This window comes from Numida meleagris, chromosome Z (genome assembly GCF_002078875.1).
Source record: "Numida meleagris isolate 19003 breed g44 Domestic line chromosome Z, NumMel1.0, whole genome shotgun sequence".
Taxonomy (NCBI): domain Eukaryota; kingdom Metazoa; phylum Chordata; class Aves; order Galliformes; family Numididae; genus Numida; species Numida meleagris.
The window spans coordinates 21207941-21235200 of NC_034438.1; the positions used below are offsets into that span (position 1 = coordinate 21207941).

General features: G+C 35.9%; 1 protein-coding gene across 7 annotated transcripts in view; it reads left to right on the plus strand.

The window, feature by feature from the left end:
* Positions 1–25936, plus strand: part of ERBIN (erbb2 interacting protein) — a 114080-nt gene extending 88144 nt beyond the window's left edge. For 4 of the 7 annotated variants that reach the window (XM_021379495.1, XM_021379494.1, XM_021379492.1 and 1 more), the window contains 10 exons: positions 930–1112; positions 3632–3749; positions 6795–6978; positions 8128–9646; positions 15832–15975; positions 16754–16885; positions 18522–18731; positions 19688–19780; positions 20341–20415; positions 23297–25936. In XM_021379495.1, coding sequence (XP_021235170.1) covers positions 930–1112; positions 3632–3749; positions 6795–6978; positions 8128–9646; positions 15832–15975; positions 16754–16885; positions 18522–18731; positions 19688–19780; positions 20341–20415; positions 23297–23404 — 2766 coding nt within the window. In that variant the 3' untranslated portion in view covers positions 23405–25936. The remainder of the gene's footprint in view (positions 1–929; positions 1113–3631; positions 3750–6794; positions 6979–8127; positions 9647–15831; positions 15976–16753; positions 16886–18521; positions 18732–19687; positions 19781–20340; positions 20416–23296) is intronic. The other 3 variants (XM_021379489.1, XM_021379490.1, XM_021379491.1) reach the window with 3 other exon arrangements.

Here is a 27260-nt window from a genome sequence, read left to right on the forward strand (position 1 = left end):
GTTAGATACAATATTATCTTCTGACTTCACTGAAACTTCCAAATATCTAGATTGCCATTAATTCCTTTTAGTTCTTCTCTCTCCTCATTAATGCTCCGCATTTAAGAGTAGGGCTTACCTCTTCATCATCATAAGAATCACAGAATGTCAGGAATTGGAAAGGACCTCAAATGATCATCTAGTCCAATCCCCCTGCTGGAGCAGGAACACCGAGATTAGGTCACACAGGAACATGTCCAGGTGGGTTTTGAATGTCTACAGAGAAGGAGACCCCACAACCTCTCTGGGCAGCCTGTTCCAGTGTTCTGTTACCCTCACTGTGAAGTCTGCAATAAATATCTCGTTTGTAGTAGCAATTTTTCTCTAGCACTGAGAACAAAGAAAATGGCTTGATTCTCAGGGAAATACAAAATACAGGTGTGTAATGGAGCTGGCTTCTTCATTTTCTGGAGGAATTCTTATTTGACCACCGAGCTTGAAAAAGAAAAATCAAGATCATTTCAAAGAATTATAACTCTTGCCCTCAAGACTGATGGTTTTGCACAGTGAGTTGTGAATGCAATGGTAGCAAGTTGGCATACAGGTCACTAACAGCTCGATGTAGTGTAATAGGTGGTAGGACTGTTTGGCCTGTCTTTGATCTTGACTTGTCTCATTGTAGATACTCTGGGCTTTTCTTTCTAATTTAACTGGAAGTTTAACAGTATTAATTGACCCCAGTAAGGATGAGAGTGAGACCAATTGGAAAAGGGTGAGGACTATAACTGAATAGTCTAGAGAGATTTCTCTCTATCTAGTGTATTTCATACTTGATCATTTCAAACATATTCCATTTCAGTTTCCCATAACATGTAATGCTAATTCTTAATATCATGTTACTGAAAAGGGTTTCAAAATGTTTTTTTCTACAAATGTTCTTAATCCTGTAGACTTCTGAAATTGTTCCAGTAAAGAATAAGGCTGATGAGAGAAAGCAATATTCAGCAGGAAGCTCTGCGCAGAAGCCTACTGAACCAGAAGCTGAGCACTGCACTGCAAATTCACAGATGGCTGCACTTGTTAAAACCTTGCAGAACACAAAAACAATTGTTAACCATGAAGACACGCTTGAGGTGAGGCATTGTGATGAACATTATAGCAGTCAAAGAGTTGTGCTGGTGTTGCATCAGACTAGCTTCTAGGAGAGATGAAAATTCACGTTGACAAAAGCAGAAAATTTCTATCCATAAGCACTGTTAGTACAGAGGGGTTGGTAATGCAACATTGTTCTCACTTCCGCTATAAGTGCAAGTTGAAAAATCTAACAAAAATTTCATAATGAAACTGTATATATTTAAAGAAAAATAAGTCAAGCTCAAAAATTGATCTAAGTACTAAGCTGTGGAAAGGTTGTTACTTAAATAGAATTTTCCAGTTTTCGCTTGATTTTCAGCACCTCAGTAAATAATTGATTGTGATTATCACTGAAATGTCAAAATGTCTTGTCAGTGGGAGCAATCAAAAACTTGAATATACAAGTGACTGTGCCTGTTCATTTCAAATAACAAGTGGGCTTAAAGATATGTATTCATCTGTATTTAATAGTAAGATATCATGAATATGACTTGCATTACAGAAATCAGACACTTGTACTTTCTGAACTCTTTGTGCATCTGTGACAAACATCATATATATTTTTAAATTTAGAGTATATTTCAGCATTAATAACATTTTGAAACTTGTCAATCACTTCCCAGTCATAACATTTAAAATGCTTTTTTTTCCAATAATTTCATGAACTGATTATTTATATATCATATATGTGTTATATAACACAATTTGTGTTGTGCGAGCAGCGGAGCTTGCATTTATCATGCGATGAAGAGGCTTTATGGCAAGCTATTGTGGCTGTTGCCGGGTCTTTTCCCCCTTTGCATGTTCCTGCTACTGCATGCTTTCTGAAAGTACTGGTTCTGACAGTTTTCTTCAGTTTAAAAACATGATCTCAAAAAAATTATATTAGTAGTCTGGCAGTAGCAGTCATTCTTTAAACCTGGCTGTATACCAGTAAGGAAATCAGGCTGTAGTATATAGTCAGCTGTGGATACTGAATTCATAGAATCATAGAATCATAGAATGGCCTGGGTTGAAAAGGACCTCAAAGATCATCGAGTCTCAACCCCCCTGCCAAGTGCAGGGTTGCCAACCACTAGACCAGGCTGCCCAGAGTCACGTCCAGTCTGGCCTTGAATGCTTCCAGGGACAGGGCATCCACAACCTCCCTGGGCAACCTGTTCCAGTGCGTCACCACCCTCTGTGTGAAAAACTTCCTCCTAATATCTAACCTAAATCTCCCCTGTCTCAGCTTAAAACCATTCCCCCTTGTCCTATTGCTATCCACCCTCACAAACAATCGATCCCCCTCCTGTTTATACGCTCTCTTCAAGTATTGGAAGGCCACAATGAGGTCTCTCCAGAGCCTTCTCTTCTCCAAACTAAACAAGCCCAGTTCCCTCAACCTTTGCTCATAGGAGAGGTGCTCCAGCCCTCTGATCATCTTCGTCGCCCCCCTCTGCACTCATTCCAAGAGCTCCACGTCCCTCTTGTGCTGGGGGCCCCAGGCCTGGACACAGTACTCCAGATGGGGCCTCACAAGAGCTGAGTAGAGGGGGACCACCACCTCCCTCTCCCTGCTTCCTTACTTCACTATAGTAACTTGATAGTAACTTTGTCTCAATCCACATAACCTCATGTGCATAAAAGCTTTTCCTTTCAATGTTAATTACACTTGTTGTATGTCACACCCAAGGGGAAGGACAATCTGACAGAGATAGTGAAGAAGTTATCTGTTCTTATTACAGAGGGACAGGATTGTTATAAAGTTGGTCACAACATGTGTGGTACTTCTCACTCAGTTCTACTGTCCTCTAGTAAGTCCAAAGAACTGGTCAGGTAGTTGGTATCATGGAATTGGTGGTACTCCAGAACATCCATGTTAGATGTTCTGAAACTTTGAAGAAAAAGTGAACGCTGAACAGACTTATCTTGTAATCTGCACTGTATTTTGTAGTGAAATGAAATTTTCACTTATGGGAAGAAAGGTATTTTTTTCTTTACAGAATATTACTGAAAAAAATTGCTTTCCTGAAGATGACAGGAGTATGTATGTAGGCCAGGCAGTAGAATTCTGAATCTGTTGCCTGGCTGCTCTTGCAGGCAGCTTTGTCAGTTTTATGTCTTTCAGAATTGTACTGAGATTCATCTAATGGTTAGGATCTAGTGATTTCTAGCCTAGATCTATTCAGCATAATTTATTCTAGAAGTTAAATAACTTCTCTTCCATTTGAAAATTTACCCCACTGTAAATTTCAAAATAAACACCCAAGCTAAATTTACCACCAGTTTGATCATCATTCCCACTGAGTTCATCACGCACAAAGCAACTATGTATGTGCTGCTTCTTAAAGATAATTCAGTGGAAAATGTTACTAAATTCATTTGATTTGCACTACACAGTTCCTTTGTTAGGCCTATGTTATGTTATTTGTTTACCTTCACTGCATATTAGATAGGGTGATGGTTTAGATCAACTTCACTTAACCTTTAACCACTTATTTAAAATGCACTCTATATAAAACTGTTTTTCCTTTAGCAGGAATCCGAAGAACTCTCCTCTGATGAAGAGATGAAAATGGCAGAAATGCGACCACCACTGATTGAAACTTCCATCAACCAACCTAAAGTGGTAGCTCTTAGCAACAATAAAAAAGGTTAGATACCATAAAAAGAAGTATTGTGCAATTCTATTAATTCCTTGACTCAAAATGGCTAGTCTTTCCATTTGAATTGTGTAAAAGGTGATCAGATGTGTGTGTTAAAAGATGACCAGTTCTCTAGTTAAGCCATTAATTTGTTGTAAACAGAAAAAGTCTTATGGGAGAAGTATTGATTGGAAGCCATCGTCGCCATAGTGACCATGAAGTAGTTGAGTGAAAGGTGGAAAACTACCACCAAAACTTCAACCTTGGATGTGGGGAGTGCAGTTTTGAGAGTGCACAGAGAACTAGTGAACTTCTTTGGAGGATTGCTTTTGACAGCATTGGGGTCCGTCAGTGCTGGTCACTTTTTAAGCGCTACCTATTAAGAGCAGGCAATTCCAGATGTTTGGAAGTCAAACAAGCAAGGCAGAAGGCTGGCATAGCTTAGCAGGGATTGTCTTCTTGAAATTAGGCAGAAAAAGAAAATGTATGGCCCCTGGAAGCATGATCAGGCAGGACGGGAGGACTACAGAGATGCAGTTTGCCATTGTAGAGAGAAAGTTCTTGTGGCCAAAGCTCACAGTTGAAGCTGGCAAGTACTGTGGGGGATAAAAACAATGGCACTTTTAAAATACATTCACATACAGACTGAGGCTGAAGAGTAGCCCCATGGAAAAGTGCGTGGGGTTGTGGTTGATGGCAAGTTGAATCTGAGTCAGCAGTATGCGCAGACAGCCAAAAAGGCCACGTGTACCCTGCAGCTGCAGTGCACCAGGCCTAGCACTGCCACTGGGGGGAAGGGATTGTCCTGCTTTGCTTTGTGCTGTGTGGCCTCACCTCGAGCACTGTGTGCAGTTGTGTACCCACAGTATTAGAAGGGCATAAAACTATTAGACCGTCCAAAGATAGGAAAGGGTCTAGAAGTTAAGATGTATGAGGTTCAGCCCAAAGAAGGGGAGGCCTCATGGTGGCTTACAGCTTCCTCATGAGGAGAGCAGAGAAGCAGGTGCTGATCTCTTCTGGTCACAGAAACAGGACCTGAGGGAAAGGCATGGAGATGTGTCAGGGGAGAGTCAGGTTGGGGATTAGGAAGAAAGTCATCCAGGGAGTGGCTGGGCACTGAAACAGGATCCCCACAATGCAGCTGTCATGGCCCAGGCTGACGGAGTTCAAGAAGCATTTCGACAGAGCTCTCAGATGTAGGATTTGAATTTTGTGTGTTCCTGTGCGGAGCCAGGAGTTGACTTTGTGATCCTTGTGGGTCTCTTCCAACTTGGTATATTCTTCTGATTATATGAATAGAGGAAAGAATCCTGTTGTATCTTGAGTATGATTGAGAAAGCTGTGCTGACATTCCCATTTTGTTAATTTTTGCGATCAGTTTAAAGTCAAAGGGAAAAAGAATGTTTTGTGGTTTTGAGAACTGTTAGCTCAAATACACTCTCAGTATGTAACAGGAGAATTGCAGAAAATGGTATTTACCGTGGAAATATTCCATACTTCCTCCTTCTCCCACATTTTTTTGGATTATTGCTGCTGTTGTTGCCAGCAATATGAGTTAAGTTTCTCTGAGAAGCTGTGCTCTCTTCTCAAGTTTTAAGAATAAACTTCTCTTGTTGCGGCTCTTTCTCCTGAATAACTTTATTCTTCTTTCCTCTTACAAGAGGCATCTGATCATTGTTTTTATTAACTAAGATACTAAGGTTTATATTACTTCTCTGGAAGATAATTTCAGTCTGGATAACCATTTCTTTCAGAGGAAACTAAATTTTTAAGTCTGAGAGCAAGTAGTGTTTTGCTCCATATGGTGTCCCTAGTCCAGTACTGTCCAGGAAAAAAAAAAAAAGCTTTTCTGACTGTTTTATGTAAGTGGGTAAGATTCTTTTTTTTTTTTGAGGATGATGGAAAAGCCACTCAGGTACCCAGAAGAGTCTGCTGAGCATTCAACATGGATCAGTAAATTCTTTTATCAGACAATGGTGGAGTAGTTTGCCCAGAGAAGTTGTGGATGCTCTGTCATTGGAGGCGTTCAAGGTTAGGCTAGGTCCTGGGCAGCCTGAGCTGGTGAATGGCAAGGCTGTCTATGGCAGGGGGTTGGAAAGAGATGATCTTTAAGGTCTTTTCCAACTTCATCCACTTCATGATTCTGTGAAAAAACTGATATTTATTAATGTTGTCTTTGGTCTTTTATACCTGGCGAAAGTTACTAAGTCAAAACTTCTTTCTCATCTATGGAGTTAAAATTAGTTATGGGTTCAAATTTGAGAAACTATGTCTTGAAGCAAAAAAAAAAAGTTTCTATTTGTACGCTTATGTTTGCTCATGTCAGAATCGTGGCTGGCTTGGAGTTTTGCAAATCAATTATTTTTATATGGATACAGTATTTAAGTATGCATACATTAATCAGTATGGACAAGTGTAAATAATTCTGAAAATGTCCTAAATAATGTGTGAAGTATGGGGATGCATCGCGTTCCACCCATGCAGAAGAACATTTCTCTTTCCTTTTTTTTTTTTCCATTTGTAAAACTATATGCAGCTTCAGTGATCTAGTTCTTTCCAAACTGCTTGATGCACTGAGTAGCTATTTAACAATGATTTAATGTTAAAAAGTAAGAATTGTGTGAGCTTTAAAAATCCTGTATTTGAAGCAGTGTACGTTGTTTTCTTTGGGCTAATAGAGTAATGCAACTGAAAACTTTGGAGTTACTGTGAAAGCAGTAAAATCTGTAAAAACATCATTTGATGGATATGTTTGGGAAATATTAAATAATGCAACACTAGGTTATGCTAAGGAAACTTGGCAAATTTAGATTTAACAGATGAGTACTGTTTACATTGAACCAAATATTTCAAAAGTAATAGGAACTATTGCCAGCGGTGGCCTTGTGAATTTATAAAAAGTTTGCAAAGGTATTACTGGAAACTAACATATAAGCTAATAAGTAGAACTGAGGAATGACATACGATTTCTAAGCACTGTGATTTAAACATGTTAAATAGCTATTAAACAGATGTCTGTATCTATAACTAAATTGACATTATTTTCTGTTACAGATGATTCAAAAGATGCTGATTCCTTGTCAGATGAAGCTACCCATAACAGTAATCAAAATAACAGCAATTGTTCCTCTCCTTCTCGAATGTCAGATTCTGTCTCCTTGAATACTGATAGTAGCCAAGATATTTCTCTCTGTTCTCCAGACAAAGAAACACATGCTGCTGTTTTATCCAAGATCAGGTTTGTAAAATACTGTATAAAACTAAGCAAGTATAATAGCAAAACATTATTTAATCTTTCATATTACATGCGAATTTCTTTAATTAGTCATTTCTTTATTATTCATTAAACAGTTTTAAGTTTTAATATTTTAAAATAATGTTAATTAATGAAATAGTGTTGGTTTTTTTTTTAACAATAAGAGCAACAAAAAAAAGCAGGACAAATTCAGAGACCAATTTTTGTATGAAAGATTGGGTTCCATCTCTTGTTATAAGAGAGTATAATAATTTCATCTTTAATTTCTGCTATTCCTGCAAAATACTTCCAGTATTCTATTTTAAAAGCTCTGTTCTTATTTGCATAATGTTGAAAATATTGAAGATCCATTTGATTGTTAACGTAATTCTTAAAAAGCTTTTAGAATCTTTTGAAGAATGGACTTAAAGGTTTGTGACTTTCTTTTTTAAGTGTGTCAATGCAAGAATTTTGCCTAAAATTTTCGTGGAGTTTGGAAGTATTTTATAAGAAATTTAAGTTACTTTTGCTTTCTACTTTTTAACATTTGTAAACTACCTTCAATTATTCATGTAGAAGTTAAGCAACCTTCTGTAAGCATAGGCGATAGCAGATAAATCTGCTTTAAACCAGTTTTGGATCACTCAAGAAAGGTAGAGGTTGCAATCTAATAGTAAAGAAGGAATTGCTTACCCTCTTCCAAGGATCTGAGCTTGCTAAACACTCCAAAGGAAGCAATATCCAAGTAGAGACCTTTCCCTTGTGGCTGCCAGCCCTTAAATGTGGTTAGGGAGGGGTGGAGACAGGGTCCACCCCTTCTGGTTGCACAGGTGAATTGGTTCCATCTGTGCTCGCAGGGCTGGCTGTGTCCCTTCACCATGCGCTCAGTCATTGGTTTAGGCTGTGACCTAACAGTTCCCATACGCCGTCTGAAATCAGAACATGATGCTAACAAGAGCAAGCAAAGTAAACCCTCTGTATAGCATATTTTTGTAATGGTAAGATAGCAAATCATAAACTTTTTTGTAAATCAATCTTTGTCCTGTATTGTGTGCACAGCATGGCTGTGTTGCACATCAATTTTTCTAAAATTTCTTGAAGGAATATCTTGAGTCCTTTGGAATATTATTTATGAGTTATCTTTTCTTTCAGGCGAGAAGATGAAAATTTGAATGATCTTTTGCAAAATGGGGGTGAATTGAACATTACTGCAGAAGAAAAAATAAATGTGCAGGAGAAAGTTACGAATCTGTCTGAAAATGAACTGAACATTGAAGAAAAAATAGGTTTGATAGGAAAAGATATTGATCTAAGTAGTCATACAGAGGAGACTCACAAATTAGACCAAATAAACATGAATATCAGTAAACTGGTTAGTGAAGAGACAGTGCCAGTTCCCGTAGAAAGAGTAAAACCACAAGAAGTAGTGTCAGTAAAGAGCTTTATGAATAATATTATGAAAGAAGAAGGTGAGCACTTCGAAAATGGACATAAGTGTCCAATAAGTAAAGTAAATGGACATCCTGAGGAATCAGCACAGTCTCCCAGTAAAGATGAGCTATTGAGAAGCGCTACAGTTGATGGCAACTCTGAGCTGTCTATTTCACAGAGCACTGAAGATCTGTCACCTCAGAGAAGTGGTCCTGTGATGAAGTCTCACAGCATCACCAGTATGGACCCTGGTGGTCTGAAAGTCTACGATATTGTCAATGACAGTGGGTCTCCACAGCCAAACTCATTGGTAAAATCTTCATCTGGTAGTGCAGATGGGAAAAACATAGTCAGGAGTAAATCTGCTACTCTTCTGTATGATCAGCCCTTGCAAGTTTTTCCTGGGTCATCATCATCATCTGATTTAATATCATCTACAAAAACTGCATTCAAGTTGGACTCAAATCACAATCCTGAAGGTGCTAATGTAGTGAGAGGATCAGTGACAGGTGGTGCACAGGTGTTTTGTGCTCCCCAGTATAATATTCAGTACAGCAGCAGTGCAACAGCAAAAGACACCTTGTGGCCCCAGAAACAAACCACCCAAGTAGAACAAAGCAGCTTGCCTCCTTCTCGTCTGCTGAGATCTGACAGCACAGAAGCACCTAGCTATGTAAAGCATTCTGCCAATATGAATTTCTCCAATCATAACAATGTCCGTGCCACTGCTGCATATAGCACTCATCAACGAATGGCTGGTAGACATATAGACATGTGGGCCGTTCCACCAAATGATAGACTGCTCTCTGGAGCAACAAGGCACACTCTTCAAAGACAGAGCAGTGTATCCTCTAGTGCTTCTGTCAATGTTGGTGATGCTGGACCTTCAAGGCGGGCCCAGGTTCCTGAAGGGGATTATTTAACATACAGAGATTTGCATTCAATGGGAAGAGCTCCACCAGTAATGTCAGGGCAGCAGAGACCTCTTTCTGCCAGGACATACAGCATTGATGGCCCAAGTGTACCTCGACCACAGAGTGCTCATCCATCAGTGAATGAAATACCAGAAAGAACTATGTCAGTTAGTGACTTTAATTACTCTCGGACTAGCCCTTCAAAGAGATCAAATCCAAGAGTTAACTCTGAGCACTCTTTGTTAGACCCTGCAGGAAAAAGTAAAGTCCCTCATGACTGGAGGGAACAGGTGCTGCGACATATTGAGGCTAAAAAGCTAGAAAAGGTAAAAATAATTTTAATTTTTCTACTTTTCTGTAATTAGGCATGGAATAAGTTAAATATCTATGTTTTGAACAGCTTTTAATTACCAGTAAAATTGTATTTCTGTACTACTACTTCTTTTAAAAGATAAACATGTTTATGCTGAATATCTGAAAAATAGTCTGTAAATGAAATTTTTCCCTGAAGGAAAAAGGTCCCTGTTGCTTTTACGTCATACTTGCCAGCTTAGTCCAATTACCTTTTAATACAATAAATGTCCTGTTGACCTTCTGGACTGCAAGTCTAGCTCTTTTAGGTCTGGTAATTTTTGTTGTTAATGTAGCATCATCATCATATTGTACTATTCTTTTACCTTTCTTGAGCTGTCTCTTCTGCATTTTTTCCCTGTTTCTTCACTTCAAGAACAAGGAAATCAGTAAAATGTATTTGGAAGTATAGGTCTACAGCTTCAAATGCTGAGGAACTGAAAAATCTACAATTAACATTTATTTGCCTCCAAGCCAGTTGTCTTTTGAAGTTGGATATTTGACATATTGTTGAATGAATATTTGTAACTGTGAGATGAGAGCACATAAAAATCTTGTTCATTTCAGGAAATCACAGGAGATTTTGATATAACTAGAGATGATGAACAATATTCTTTATGTAGCTTGTAGCTATCAAAAATTTGAGCTGATATGGAAATGTGAACAGGTATGCATCTTCAAAGAAATTGTGTAGAGACTGGAAGAATGTAATATGCTATGGTGTCCAGCAGAACCACTGTAAAATCACATCACTAAATATTGGGCAGGATATCATCAGCCTGATTCTGTTTCCTTGGAATGGAAGTGAATTTGGTTTTGTTTAATTTGCATAATACCTAGTTATAAAAAGAGATATTTGTTTTCAAATTCTGCACAACAGCAGCCTTATTCTGAGGTGTGGTGGACAAGGCTGTCACCGGCCTTACAATATTCCAATCCTAATCAAAGGTGCATATTCTAGTCTTAAATTCCATGGATGCATATATCTAATCTTAAACAAAACAATGGAAAATGGAAAAAATTGAGCAATGCTTGAGTGCAGAGGGAAACTTCAGTGTACTGCTAAAACTATTTGGTTTTAGTTCATTCGTACATTGTCTGCATTTCACGTGTTAGGAATGATGTTTAATAAGTGGTTGAAAACTGTCCAGGTATCAGCAATTTAGTCTTCTTGACTGAAAGGAAATTGATTGACTGACTTAATTCCCTTCATATCTGTTCATATCTTTTCTTCCATGCTTTTTATGTAAACCTTAATTACTGATTCCTACTAGAAGGATATGGAATAGTTGCTCCTGGATTCTTAGCTGTGCATCTATCTAACATATATTAGTAGTGTGCCTTTTGTGTGCATGCTTCCTTTATTCTGGCCTTAAAGCATTTTATGGAAGATTTTACTTAGCAGTCTAAGACGCAAGAGTTTAAAAGTGAATTTAAAAAGTGGCTTAAGAAGTGGTCTAGTGGTTGGCAACACTGCCCATGGCAGGGGGGTTGAAACTCAATGGTCTTCGAGGTCCTTTTCAACCCACGCCATTGTATGATTCTATGAATATGCATATAATTGTCTACTTTATATTTTCTTGTTTACTTTATATTTTAGGGGCATTATTGACTTAAAAAAAGAAAATTAAAGTATGAGAAATGCAGATATGATCCTATATAGCAGCTGGCAAATATGATAATGTAGAAATTCTAGAAATTCACTGGATATTTCTTTGTTCTTTTAGAATAATGGTTTCAGGTATGTTTGTACTTAAAATGTGTTTCTAATATGAGAGCTTAATCTACAAAACAGACTTCTGAAGTGTTATGAAGTCTGGGGGAAAAAATCAATCTTTACATAAATAAGTGAATACTTCATTTAAAGAACAAGCATTTATTGGAAATTGCTTTCACAAAACTCATGGATTTGTAATGGTGTTTCCCTTTCTTTTAAAGCATAACACTGATAAAAACAAGTATACAAAATTAAGCGTTATGATGAATATTTATCGCATATCTTCATGCCTGTTGTTGTATGCAATAATATGGGTTAATAGTCTTAACTTGCTTTGGCTCTTTTGAGTCTGCTATTGAATTAATCACTTTTTAAATTTTTATCCAGTATTTCTTAGGAAAAAGTATGTGTGGTGGTTTTGACTTGTTGAGGTTTTTGTTGCGGTGATGGTGTTTAGGTTTTTGTGTTCTGTTTTTTTGTTTTGGGTTATTTTTGTTGGTTTTTGTGGATGTTTTTGTTTTTTGGATTTTTTTTGGTTGTTGGAGAGGAGTGGTGGTAGGTGAGACTCCTGGAGTGCTTGTTTGCTTGGTTTCTATAAATTAAGTAACAGCAGTGAGGTAGGAGAAGGCTTGTTGGGCAAAACTGGAAAAGTTTGAAAATTCTTGTATTTATCATATCTTTTCACCTGACTCAGGTTAAAAAAAAAAAAACTTTCAATACTTCAGTTTGCATGAAGAGAGGTGTAAGAACTTTTTAAGTCCAGCAAAAATTATTAATAGTGGATTCCAGCCAAGTAAACGGAGTCTGTAATTCCTTTGGCAAGATTTAAGGGACCATATTCTGATGAGCTAAAATTACCCACCTGGCTGAAGGAAAGTGAATATAGTTCATAAGACCACTTGTAAACAGTTCTTTTGCATATATTCTGGGGAAATAATTGCTTAGCTAATGCAAAGCTTACGTTACTGTGGGATAGAGCAGATCTCATTAGATGTCAAGCTGCTCCCTAGTGGTTATGCATAGTAAGCTGTAGGAAAATGCGCAATGTATTCTGCTTCCTCACCCTCATCACCAAAGCTTTTAAATTCAGTGTACAGGTGAGCTTTTAAGAACAGTAACATATTTCATCATATTTCCTTTTTTCAGTGAGACTTGCCAGTTTTACTGACAAGTAATAGTAACTTTCTAGTCTTTTTGAAAGCTTTCATTTAGGAATTTCAACTAAGATATTGTCTTTTTATGATATTAGAATCACACACATTTTATTATGTGGTAGAGGAATTTCGCACCCTTAAACTACAATAGTAAATATCTGTAAGAGGCACCTGCAAATACCTTTTATTTATACTTGAGTTGGTAGAAACAGTGTGTCCTCTCCCTATGTAAGTGTATTTTCCTTTTTTGTTGTGGATTTCTTGGGAGTTTATCAAATGCATGTTAGCTTTAAGTTATAATTTCATCTGGAATTAAGTGCTCTATTTTTTTAATCTCGTTCATTTACTATCTATTTAGAGTGGCAAGAATTTCAAAAAATAAATCATAAAAGTAGATACTTACTCTCCTACTAAGAAACTAAAATACAGGTGGTTTTATTACGAAAGTTCCCAGTGCATGGTGCCTTCTTCAAAGAAATAAAGAAGTCCAAGTGATACAAGGATTGCAGTTTCAATCAGTTTGGATTTTTTTTCACAGTTGTTTGTTTCTCTGTGTTCCTAATGTGGAGAAATATTTTAATTAGTACGGCCTCACAGTTTTTCCAAGATGAGCTTGTATAATACGTCAAGGCAAAAAACTTCAGAGGTCTGTGCACAAATAGAACTAAGTGCCTATATGTTTATAAGATCACAGCCTAGGAAATATTTTGAAACTTATAAATTAGAGGAATGCTACATACTCAGTAGCATCGTATACCCATTAGTTTTAAATTTTGATTTCAGGTTTGTTTCTGTGTTTTGAACAGACTACTGAGCCATCAATGGGTTGAAACAATACTTTATGGAGTTTAGTAATCAATACATCACACTTTCATAAAAAAAAAAAAGATACATTTTGAACATAAACAGAAAAGTCTTGACCCTGCCAACATTTTGACAGTACTATTTAAATTGGTGTATGAATAATACTCCTTAAGTAATTCTTTAATAGTATATTGTAACTTAGTAAAGATACATTTTTTGCAGGATTAGTGCTACTTGGTGCTTTTTTTTCCGTCCTTTATGACTGAAGGAGAATAGTTTCATAATGTTTAGGTTCCTCTTTGTTAGGATAAGGAATCTGGTATCTTATTAGAATTCCATAAGATTTCAAACAAAGGGTTTTTTTCTTGCATGCTTTTATTTTATTTATTTGGGAATACTTTCAAGGATTTCAGGTGTTCCCAAATCATGTTGAGAATATGTTTTCCAGTCAAATTTAACAGTAAGAAATGAGATAGCCAAATTGAGAATGAAAAGTGAAGAGATTTTTACCTGCAGCTGCTATCTGATTCTAAGTACTGTATAACAGAAATGAAAGGAAAAAAAGAAGGCTGATACTTAGGTGTGCAAGTTAAGTTACCAATTAAGGCTATTCTAAGATAAGCATAAGTCTTGTTCACTGTAGATATTTGAATTGTATTAGTTCCTATTCTTTACCAAAATTTCATGGATTATGATGAGCAAAGGCTACATCAAATTGATGTGAAGGGAGTTTTGGAACAAAGTGGAAGTTAAGGATATACTTTTTGTAATATAGCATGGAACAGTAGCAATGGTACATATTGTACAAGCAAGCCATAAAAAATTTACGTAGATGTCAGGTGCAAAAATATGGAGTGTGTACATTAATGGGGGAACAAGAAGCAGTTGCTTTGCCTTGAATGTCTCAAAACAGCAATACTGCAACTTTATTAAGAAGGCCTTAAGAGTTTCTGGGCCAGGGTAGACTCATTTTATCTCAGAAATGAGGTTTTTTAAAGAAGGCTATTGCAAAATGCAGACTTCAGGCAAACTTAAAATTACTACATTATATGGTAGAAATTTTTATTGTCTTGCACCTAAGTAAGTGCATTAAGGAACTTTAGTTCCAGAAAAACATTCTTTTAGTTCTCTTACATGCAGTGAAATAGAGAATGTTTTGACTTTTAGCATTCACAGAGAATGTTAGAAAGCACCAGATGTGTGCTTCTACCTGCCTGAATCTAAGCTGGTTCCATTAGTCTGCTTATTGACTATAATCTGATTTATATACAGAATACCTGAAAATATATATATATAGCCATTTTTTCTTGATGTAATGTAGCTTTCAATTTGTGTTCCTCAGCCACTGTTAAGTAACAGTTTTCTAGTAAACTTACAGAGAAAAAAAAAAAAAAAAAGAGGAACATGGCATGTGTATACTCACCTTTCTGAAAGAATCTTCCCTGGTGCAGCAATCTTCAGAGAGTTTCTAAAGAAATGTGCAACCTTCATCAAGCTCACGATGAAAAGCAAAATTATAGGGATACTGCTCTTTCTCCAAATGCCCCAGTTTCTGTCTTCCTAGCTAAAAATAGGTAGAGGAAGAATGCTTCCTACTGGGAATCTCTTCTTGCGTTAAGCTACAACTTTTTTACAACTTTGAGGTTTGATGTTTTGTGGCCTATTTCTTACTATTACCATTTTTTAATGACTGTGACTTGTCATGAGTTTTATAATTATTTCATTTGTCAGGCAGGATATGACGGGGTTTCCATATGCACAGTCCTTTTATTTTTTTCTGTTCTTGCAACTGCAAAAGACTGTAGTGTCAAAATGGTAATGTCCACTGTTTTCTTTCTGTCACCCTGTCCAGTACAGGCAGAGGTCAGGTCTGCAAAGTAATGTAGCTCAAAACCAAACCAATCTTCTGCTCTTGAACTTTGTTACATTCTTGTTTGCCTGCAGTGGCATGGGAATGGTTTTTTTTTTTGTTGTTTGTTTGTTTGTTTTATTGAGGCTCCTTTATCATCCAATCTCTGTGTCTGTGTGAGTTATTATTTGTACTGTACCAGTAATGAGGGGGAAAATAAGACAAAATAGTAACAACTGGTAATTAAATGATTTTTCACAGGTGTTTGTCTTGACTGCCAGCTGTTCTTCCCACAATGTACTTGATATGTTGCAAATTTATTGAAAATGTAGAAATTTTGACAAGCTGTGAACCTATGTTGTTTTCGAAACACATGAATGTTTGATTGACTTTATTTACCTGTAACTCTGCATGTAAGCTGCTGATTGCATGCTGATTGCATGCTGATTTACAGTAAATAAAGGTAAAAATAGGAGACACTGAGTTGTGTTTTATACATCACAGTGGCACTGTTCTTGCATGGTTTTTATCTTGCATGACAATGGAATATGTCTATATTAGTCTATGTATAACATGTCTTGTGGTTTATGCATGCTGCACTAATCTCTGTGTTAAATCTGTCCCCTCTTTATTCAGAGCATGCTGTCTAGGTCCTTTAATTCCAATTATGCTGCAGTTAGCAGCTTTCACTATGGCAGCTCTAGGGATCTGCATGGCAGCCAGGGTAGTGTTGCCTTGAGTGTTGCAGACGGAAGAGGTTCTGGTGTGCACATTGTTCGAGTGAGTACCTACAGGAAGCTGTTGCAATATATAGAGGGGTAAAGAATAAACTATGAGATCTGTCCTTTAAATTGATAGCTATCTTTCTACAGAGGAACAGTGTTTTCAATAAAAAGAATAAAACTTGTGCTGGATTTTTTAATAGGCATTTAATACTTTGCCATTACTTCATATACCTTAACCTTATTGTGAGGTTTTTCAGATCAGTGTTGTGAAGTAGAATTTTCTAACTGGCTTTTATTATGATTGAACAAAAATACAAATGTTTCATTTTGTTGTATGTATTGTGAACAAGAGTTTGAAATTCTGAATTCAACCAAAATTGAAAATGATAGAACAAAATTTTATTATGCTGTTTTTTCTTTCAAACAAATTCTGTTGCTGTAAACTGTATTGATGGGTACTTTAGAATTTTAAGAAAATGAGTTTGTTTTCTTAAGAAAATGAGAGGAAAGAACTCCATAGCCTGAGTATCCAGAGTAGATATTCCAGAAAACTGTTTATCATGTTATCATGAGTAATCTTCAGCATTTGTTGATTTTTTAACAATATATTGGTAATCAAAGACACCTATGCAGTTGCTAGTTTTTGTAAACATCCAGCAGTATCTTCTAAGTGTGGTGTCTTCACCAGTAGGGCTTACATTTTCTATATAACCAAAAGCAAAGTTAAAGAATGATAAAACCCCTTAAGAAGACACTTTAAAATCTTATGACTACTTTTTGGTTGTTTGAGTAATATAAAGACATTTTTCCTTACTGTTGCATTCTGTTTAAAGCATCCCCAGGCTTCAACTTCAGGAGACCAATGTCAAGATGAGGTATTCATTTCAGGAAAGCAGAATTACTCATCTGCTACACTTAGTCTCAAAGATGTTCCTCCAGACAGTGTGAAGAAAATGGCTGTGCAGGTAATTATCTACACGATATCATGGATAGGATATATTTATTGTTTGTAGAAGCATATGCTGAGGTAGAAGATGGAACTGGGGCTTTAAAACGTAAAAAAGCATTAGACTTTGACCCAGTATTAACGATACAAATTTAATGATATAAATGAAACAGTTTCCTCTTTCTGGAAACCCAAGTTTTTAACGGTATGAAGGAGGTTAGTTTTCATTTTCTTTCATCAGGGTATTATGAGGGTAGAAATTTGCAGAAAAAGTAGTTGTGTGTTGAAATTGGAGTACTGTATATGATTTCAGGAAGGCAAATTGAAGCTGATTATGCAATTAAAGAAATTAATTAACTTGAAATCTGTTGTGGTTAAATTGCAGTGGTTAACTAGAATTCGTAATACACATTCTGTATTTATATGTGAAGACCGTCTCTGCAGGCAAGTCTTACTGCAGTGAAACTAAATGTATGTATGTAACTTATGATGCAGCAATAGGTTTCTAACTTCAGTGATTTCCACTGAGTTTCTACAGACATTGAACATTGAGAATTTGCATAGTTTTTGATGTATGTTGCCTATATAATCTACCTCTGTCAATACAACAAAAAATAGTTTTCCTGTCATGTTTTAGATTTTCAGAAAAAGCAGTGGAAAATCTTGTAAAATGAATATTGTCTGATCTGTAGATAAGCTAAGATATATATGCACCCATTTCTCAGAATGACTTTGGTATAGAAACTCATCTTAACAAAATAACCTCTGTATATCCATGTACATCGCATAATTAAAGACTGAAATTTGCATACCTCAGCTATTTATAACCTTGAGAAACAGAGTATTTTAATGTCCACGTGTCCTCTGACTAGTGGGATAATAGTAGTAGGCAGAAAAATCTGCAGCTCAAGATTGTAGCATTTTTAGAATGTGGGAATTCTGCAGAAGTGTGACTGACTACTTAGGCCTCATAACAGTGGGAAGAAGGAAAATACTTCACATCTCAACACAGAGCTGCAGAAATCTCAGTAATCTGGGGACTTCATTAAGAAATATTGTTTCCTCCAGCATCATCCTTAGTGAAATGGTTTGAATGTATTGAATGTGTTTACAGTTGAGTACCTCACTGCCATTATTGTCCTTATCTTAACAAAAGAAATATCATTAATATTGTTTTGATATTTAGAATCTTGAGCTTGAAAGTGAACTTGTTCAGGTTTTTTGTTACAGTGGTCATATAACTTATGTCTGCTAGCTGTGTAGGATTTTCATTTTGTGTATAATTTACTGAGAATTGTTGCAAATACTCTGTTCAAGAAAAGTTCAAACTAAACCAAAATCAACGAAGTTTCAATATGATCAGTTACTCTACCAGAAAAAATTGCTGAGATAACTCAGTGAAAAAACTGTTTGTCTAGTCAGTTCTAGTAGATTGGTAAACATAATAAGTTTTTGTTTTACAAAGTTGTTCTCATAGGGTCAAAACTGATGACTCTCCTGAAAATTGAGTGTGATTGTACATGATCCAGAAAATTAATGTTAGTAATGTTCCTAAAATTAAAAACAATCAAACATGAGAAATATTGAAATAAAGGAGAATTGAGGATTAGCCTGTATGAAGTCTATGGCATTAACGATATTCATATTTTATTCAGATACCTTTGACAAATGGACAAATGTGCCAGCCTCAAAGACCTCAGGCAAACTACAGCCAAGTCCATCATCTTCCTCCTCAATCGTCAGTAGGAAGACATCCATCTAGAGAACAGTTAATTGATTATTTGATGTTGAAAGTTGCCCACCAACCTACCTATACTCAGTCCCAGTGTTCTCCCAGACAAAGCCATGAATTGGTAAAGCAAGAGGTAAGGGTAAAATGTAATTTGAAGGACTGACATCTGTCTGTTATAAAGAGAAATGTGGTAGATTTTTAGTGGATTGTTCCAGCAACTTGTGTTTGCATTTTTTACTGAGATAGAAATTTATTTTTTGACTACATTTATTCATCACTGACTCATTATTTATGAGTAACTGAAAAATTCAAAATCACAGTACAACTTAGAGTACCTTGTTTCTATTCATTGCTCTCTAAAATGATTTAAAAAGTTGCAAATGTGGAAGTGTGCAGCCCTAAACAGTAGCAGGATAAAAAAGTGAGAACATCTGATGCATGCCTGATAATTACTACTTTTATTTATGGTATACAGATATGAGTAAGGAATTCTTGCACTATTTAATGGCTCTCATTGTGGGCAATGTTCTTTCTGCTCTTGGACATAGAATTTTTCCTCTGTATTGTCTTGTTATTTGTGGAAAATACCGAGAGCTTTCATTCTGTGGTAGAATAAATATATACACTTTTTTTTGTGTAAAACTGTTTTCTGATCAATTCTTCTGTCAAGAGAAAGGAGATACAGTGATGGCTATGTAGAATTTAGAGTGAAAGTGGGAGCTAGGTTTGATTTTAAATTCAGCTAGAAGTAGCAAAGAAATAGGAAGAACAAGTTCTTGCGCATGGGCATGTATTTGCTGGGAACATTACATTAATTTACATAGTATCTAAATATCTCTGAATTTAGAGGCTACATGAATTACTATGATTATAATAGCATTGATTTTAGAGTAAAACATGTAGAAAGATAGCTTGGTTTGAATTAATATTATGAGATAACAGTATTCACTTGAATTATGATAAATGCTTTTTGTATTTTTTTCCTTTAAAAGCTTTTGCTCATCAGAATTCCTTAATAATAAATTCATTACAGTAGCTTTGAATGCAAATTTTCAGCCAGTTCTTCTAACTTTGGTTGTAACTATTTAGATTCGAGTGAGAATTGACAAGGATCCAGAACTTGGATTTAGTATATCAGGAGGAGTTGGTGGTAGAGGAAATCCATTCAGACCTGAAGATGATGTGAGTATTTTATAGTAATGTGTCTTAAAATCATTCTGATTAGCAAGTGTTTCCATATGTACGAAAAATATATATCCCCCAAATGCAAACCACTAAAATCTAGGACTTAGTTGGAGAAAAGTGAGGAAAAATTATGGAAATTGGAGGTAGTAGCCACATGACAAGACAGAGGATTATTTTCCCTTAAGGTTTCTTAGACTGTACCTGATATCAGTCCACAGATTTGTGATAGTGAAGTACAGAGTTTACAGTTAGGAAGCCTCTTAAAAGAGAACATGATTTAGCCTACAGCATTATTTCTGTGGTTGATAATTCATTTTGACATATGCATCTGCCAAATTAAACAAAGGCTTGAGTAGCACATCAGGCAAATCAGAATTTGCCCTTCAGTAATCCTGTAAAGGCAATTGCCCTGGTTTTAACATCAGGAAAAGAAGGCAGCCATAAAATAATACTGCATTCTATTTAGAATGGAAAATTCATATGTTTTTAATTATATCTGTACACTCTAATTTTATGAAATAAATAGTAAAAAACGTTTTCCCCCTCTGTTTTTCAAGGGTATATTTGTAACCAGAGTACAACCTGAAGGACCAGCATCTAAGTTGTTGCAACCTGGGGATAAAATAATTCAGGTACTGTAGTCATATAATTAACTAGCCTGTGTAATATGTTAGTTCTTTTTTAGTTCACTTCTTTTCTAAAAGCAGAATGTTTAATTTTTGTATAGATCATTAGTATTTCTCCAGAATCATTCTAGCATTCTGGGATGGTGCTTTCAGTTTTTTTCTACCTGACATTAGGATAAGTGAGATGGCCTGAAGCATTTATGATTTGAGTCATTTTTCAAATTCTGAATATTTTTTTTGTAGTTTTAACGTTCATAATTTTGAAGGCAAAAAGTAGTTCTAATGTTGTCGTTCAAGATGGAATTTGAGCAAGTTAATTAGACTTTACTATCATTCATGTAACTTGTAGTCATTTATACACAATATTCTGAATAATAAATTGTATGAACACCATCAGTTACTCCTCAGGCCCATTTTCTGTTGCTTTCCCCACACTGCAGTGCTGCAGATTTTGTCAGCCTTTGCTGCCTGTCCCCTAGCTGACATGTTGGATATGTGCAACCACTGACAGAAACCACTTCCTTGCTGACTGATACCTGACTGCTCGCAGTGTGTGCCTTCTGGCTACCCCATCTGCCACAAGCAAGCCAAATAATTTCTTTCAGGAGCTCTGGCTTCTGGTTGCAGTGTTGCAGCTTTTTTTTTTTTTTTTTTCTGCAGGAAGTTCATACTTTTCAGACCACTTTTCTATTAGATGTGCTTGAAATTATCTAATAAACTCGCAAGGTATTTTTGGAGGGGTCAAGGAAATGGATGAATGGATAATGTAACCTTATTGTTGTTCAGAAACAGGCTAACAGGATATTTAAACCACCCTTTAAGTTGCAGAGCTAATCTCTTGGTAAAAATTATTCTCCATGTTACTAGTGTCAGAATATTTATAGAATCAGCTCTGCTACATTTCAGTTTTCTTGAAGACAAACAGAAACTTCATATCTCAGTTTAACTACCGTCTTGTGTGAGCAGTTTTCTTAAACAAAAACAAATTGCATGCTCCCTCCAATGAAAGCCACCTAGCACACACAAAAAAAAGTGAACTAAATTAAATTATTCCATCTTTAAGATAGCTTGGTTTTGAGTGTGGTAAATAATTAGAAGTAAAAGTAAACACAAAAAAAAGTACATGTTTTTCCTGACTAGGGCAAGAGAAAACTAGCTTTGGGTCCTAGCACTCTTACTGCTGTAGACTACTTTAAGTGAAGGGGCAATGCTCCATAGAGGAAGAAGAATAAAACATTACACCTTGGAATTGAGTGGAATGTGCGGGAAGGGTGTTTTTTTGTTTTAATGGATTATTCTTGACTTTATGGAATTTCATTTGTCTCCATGACATTTGTAATGAAGTTTCTTCCTGTCATGCTGGCACTCTGCTAGGGTTTTGCTTTTTGTTTAATGAGGAATTTATAGTTTTTAACAGCTCAGGGAGACATTGCGTTTGCATCTGTAGGCAATTACAAGCTGTTTCATTTCTCATTACTAACATTTTTTCTTGGTGTAGCAGCATGTTCTTTGTAACCATGATAACTCAGTGACAATCTAACAACAGTCCTATTCTGTCTTGTTGACATTTAGTCATAAAAACTGCTGCATTTGTCTGTGATCTCTCCCCACATTACTCTCCTATGCTTGTTGTTGCAACATTTTCTGTAAAACATACATTAGAAGTGTATTTATTATAATGTATGTTTAATACATATATCAAACAAAATATTCTACATGACCAGTGCCTAGATAATTGCACGGAAGTCTTACGATACTGTTGCATATTAGGTTAGGACATACCACACAGATGATGGCCTGGAATGATAACAACTGTTGCTATTGCTCTCTGAGCATTCTATATTTCAAACTTTCTTTGTAGCCTGAGACTGATTTATGAATTACTGCTTTTATAACAAAGGGTCTATCTGGTAGCAACAGTAAGTGTTGGGTAATACGATGAGTGTGCGCAGCTCCAAAATGGAGCAGCTGAGGAGCACAGCTGCTCTTAGCTGTCACTTCTGTGTCACCTCTGGGCCTTTGTCACCATAAGAAGGGCCAGCCCCTCTGGGAGAAAGGTGGGAGACAGAGCTGGAAGCAGTGGACAGACCAAACTGTCATTCTGCAAGAGTTTACTACCCAGACTGCATATGAATTTGTAGCAGTGCACCCTGAGAAGCTGAGCACTCTCTTGTGTAGGCTGCTTAGGGCAGCCCATGTTTGCCAAGCCTATTTTAGGAATGACAAAGGTGCTTGATCATAGGAAAATTGAAGCTGGGGTGACTGCAGGAGGTTTCAAGCCCAGCCTCCTGTTGAAAGGAGAGTTGGCTCAGAGATCTGAACAGAGATTTATCCAGTCAGATCCTAGAAGATGTCCATAGGTAGAGACTGTATAACCTCATAGAACAATCTGGCCCACTGCTATACTGTGCTCATGGGAGGAAGAAAGTTCATTGCATCTAGTCTAATGGGAGAAAGGGAGTAAAGTCCTAAAAGGGTTCCAGTGCTATGAATGCTTTTTGTTAGAGGTTTAAATAGTTTTTAATTTATAAATCACAAATGCTATTTCTAGTATTTAAACTGAGACGTATCATTTGTACTGCCTTTTCTTTAGCACGGCTGTATTCAGGCTGTAGAATTAAACGTCTGATGCTTTCAAGCTCAGATTTCTCTTTTGGTTGTTTTCAGTAATTTTGGGGCAAAATTATTTCAAGGCTAACAGAATCCCTGAATTCATCATAGCATATACCTGTGTGTTCTGCTGACATTAATCATGTAATGAGTGAATCAGCAGTATGTTATTGCCTGCATTCATATAAGATTTTGTTATTTTATACCTAGTTTAAGCTTAAGCAAACTAACATAAAATATCAGACTGCCATTTTCAATTCTGAAATTTTCTTTTTAGGCTAACGGATACAGCTTCATAAATATCGATCATGGACAAGCAGTATCTTTGCTAAAGACTTTTCAGAACGCAGTGGAACTCATCATTGTGAGAGAAATTTCTTCATAAATTCTGTGGATAATGGGGATAAAGCCAACAGGATTCACTGAAGGACTTTATGGGAAACTGAATATTTTGCCTATTTTTATACATGAAAGGAACTTGAAAAGAATTATGATCAAAATTTGTACAGGAAATGAAAAACTGAACTTGTGGTTAAAGGGGAAAAAACCACTGTATAGAACATACAGGAAATCATTTTGGAAATGCATATGGTGAATAAACTTGTTTTTAAGCATTATAACAATCTAAGGATCACTCCTCCAAGAACAGACCTGTGTTATTGTTTTGTACAGATGGTAGGTTTATTTTTGGATAATTCATACACATTACTAAACTTTGTGCGAGGCTTTAAGAAGCCTAAGTTGTAGCCAGTGGACAGATGGCAGGGCTATCTGTCCTGTAGCTGTTTATTGCCTTTATTTTTATTCACCAGATATTAATGTGTTACGCTGAAACCACTTCTATAGATGTGGAAAGGGGATATTAAATGTTGGCTTTGATATGTGCACATTGTATAGATGAATGGGTAGATGGAAGGTGGTGCTGGTTGGACAGTACAAAGGTCAGGTGAATCAACTATCTGCAATCTAAATCTGGAATCAATAAAGAAGAAAAAGCATTTAGTTCTGGAGTGTACGTCTACCAATAGAAAATGCAATAAAAGATTATGGTGTTTTTTAGGAAGACTGTAATTACAAATCTGTGATATTCTACAGCATTTGTTCCTAATGTAATCACTGATTATTCATTTGCCACGTAATTAATATTTAGTTGGGTTTTCTTCAATACATACTTTTTTTTCAGCTGTACTGTGGAAATGTGCCCAGAGATTTTTCTTTGCTATGGAGATCTCCAATTTTGTGCAAATGGTGATACTTTTGTCTTTATAAAAAGTACTCCATTTTAACCTTTCAGATTTTTAGAATGAAACCGAAATGGCCAGTTTTTAAGATTGTTGCCTGTGATACATATTTAAATACACACAAAGTAGATGATGCAGGAGGGGTTATGGAAGTCATCTTGATTTTGTTTGGCCTTTGCATTGCATTGTTAATCAAAAAGGAGACCACATGCATGGAGCTAGGTAACCAAAGCAAGTTTGTGAAACTTTGAACAGTGATGGAGAATTGCTGTGATGAGATGGAGAGCAAAGGGAGGGTATATTTACAACCAGCCAGTTTGTAATGATGTTTCTTAAAGGGCTGTTCCTACAGGTAACGTTAAATGTGAACTAGACACTTCAGAGTCATTAAAGGGTTTCTAACTGTATTAATGTAATAGTGATTTACCACAGGCTGCCTTTGTTCCTTATTACTGTATAAAATATTCAATTATGCTTGTATTAATTTTGTTTACCAAGAACATTAACTTTATTTTTCTCTTTCTCCTTTGTAATTCAATAGAGACTGCACAGTCTGCAGTGATAATTAATATACGGTTGTTATGGACCAGGGAAAAGTGCCATAAAAGACCAGTAACTGTTTTTAATCAGGGCTAATGATTAGCCTGTCATTGGAGCAATATTCAGTTATTGCAGTTCATTTTTACTTACATACAAGTTGACTGTTTGAAACAAGTAAAAGTTGATTTCTTTTCAGCCCATGTGTACAAAAGTAAATGCTTTTAATAAAGCTAGCAAAAACACCAGCCTCCTTTAGTTTTGGGGAAGTTAACTGCAAGAGAGGAATTACACATAACTAGTGGTAATAAACAGGCAGTACTTTTTAAATAAGTGAACTTCAATACTATTGCACTTCTGTCAAAGATGTTAACTGTTGCTTATTGTACTGTGTATAGTTCTAATAATTTTAATTGAAACCCTTTAACAACTCTTTGTATATTTTAATTCTTTTTAGTTGATTTTCAGTGATATTTACATAGGAAAATGGGTTTTTTTTTGATATATTAGCAGAAATGTGCTGTATTTTGATAAAAATTCACTTATTTTCTGTGTGCTGTTAATCTTTAAAGAAAAGAATGAGAAACATAGCTATATAATGGCAGGCTTCAGTGTTCCCCTTCTGAGATGTGTTTTGTTGTTTAGTTTATATTTTTTTATTGAAAAAGCAAAATGTTCACATCACATGTTCATTATTTCAATCATTTTATTTTTATCACCCACTGCCTTTCAAAGGGAAAAAAATAGACATCCTAAACTGGTCTTCTACATAACCTGTATCTTTGGGAAGGGAAAGGTCCAAAAAGCAGAACTGATTCTTTACTGATCTTGGACTGACTTTATATACATTTTACAGTACATTTAATTATATCACTGAGAAATTATACTGTGTTGTATTTTGCTTTAATGTTAAGAGGAGTTTTAAACTGTATTATGTTACTTAATTTTCAGATTGACTTGTCAAGGGACAATTCTATCAAAAACTGCTTGGCTATGGTAGAACCGTAGAAACAGAGTTTTATAGAAGAAGTTTAGTACCTCTCGTGGAAACATTTGGCCAAAGTTTGTCTTCGGTAAATTAGCAAATTAACCATCAAATAAAACATGGATTATACTGACTTTACTCAGTAAACCTCGGAGTTTTCAATGGGTTGAAATGTGTTTGTTCCTTCTGTGTCTGTGTGTAAACTTAAATACATGTCAAACTAGATGATTTGCGGAGAGTGGGAGAAAGCTATCCCCTAAACTAGTCTAACTGGGATTCAGCAGGAGGACAGAGAATACTGGCATTTTTCTTAAACTACATTTTGAACAGAAAACACATCTGTCAGCAGTGTAACTACTCAGAATGGCAATGAGTTGATGCAAACTGTGTTAATTTTTTCTGTTCTTACTAACTAGTTCATTAAAGAATCAGTTCAACTGATATAATGAAAAGATGAAGTCCCCCACATATTTATTGTGTAAATATTTTTAGTTTATTTTTTGAACTCGAGGTTTTAAGAAGTGTGTATATATTTGAAAGCATTCTGTGAACACAAACATAGCAATAAGCAACACACAGAATCAAACCTTTATGATTTGGAACTTTTTTTGTTTAGAAATATTCCCATGTCAACAGCGATGAAATGTTTTTATTGATCAGCATTTATTCAACATTCCAAATTTTTGTATATAATTAGACTGTTCCTGAGGTAACACATGGAGAATAGATAATAAACTAATGCTCTTTAAAGCTCTGTGTAATGGACTTATTTAATTTCTAGGAAATTCTCCATGGCACAGTTTTATATTTCTGTAGCCTTTATAGGCATTAATCCCCTATCAGTATCCATTAATAAAGACTTGTTTGTGTTTTTGGCTCCATCCATCTCAGTGCAACAAGGGTCTGCTCAAATTGGTTTCATTCTAAGACTGAGTTATTAAGAATTAAAAAAAAGAAAAAAGAAAAACACAAAACCAATGAGAAAACAAAACAGTATAAAACCCTCTCACTTCTGAACTGCCAAGTTTTATAATGAAATCAACTAGTGACTTCTGTTCTAAAGAGATGAGTAGTCTTTCTGTGTCTAGTATAAATGAAGTAGTTTAAATAGCAAAGAAGGTTGACTAAGTGCGGGGTTAAATAGGGTAACTTGGGACTGACCTAATACGATGTACAAGGCTATTGGGAAAACAAAGGCACAAACCTTACAGGAGAGGCAAATGTGGATTTACATCCAGTTTTCTTGGAAACTACATGACAATGTAATAGTACTATTGTAAAGATTTATTATAAGGTTAAATCATTTTACTTTTAAATGTACAGCTGGCATACCAGTCTGACTTACATCTTGACTTTCCTCCTTCCTCTATGCAGAAAAGAGACCCTAATTGTAAGGGGTTATGGCCTTGATGACCCTGGAGCGTTGGGCCCCTCAACGTTTAAGATGTCTGCATTTGTTACTCACTGGGAGTTTGGAG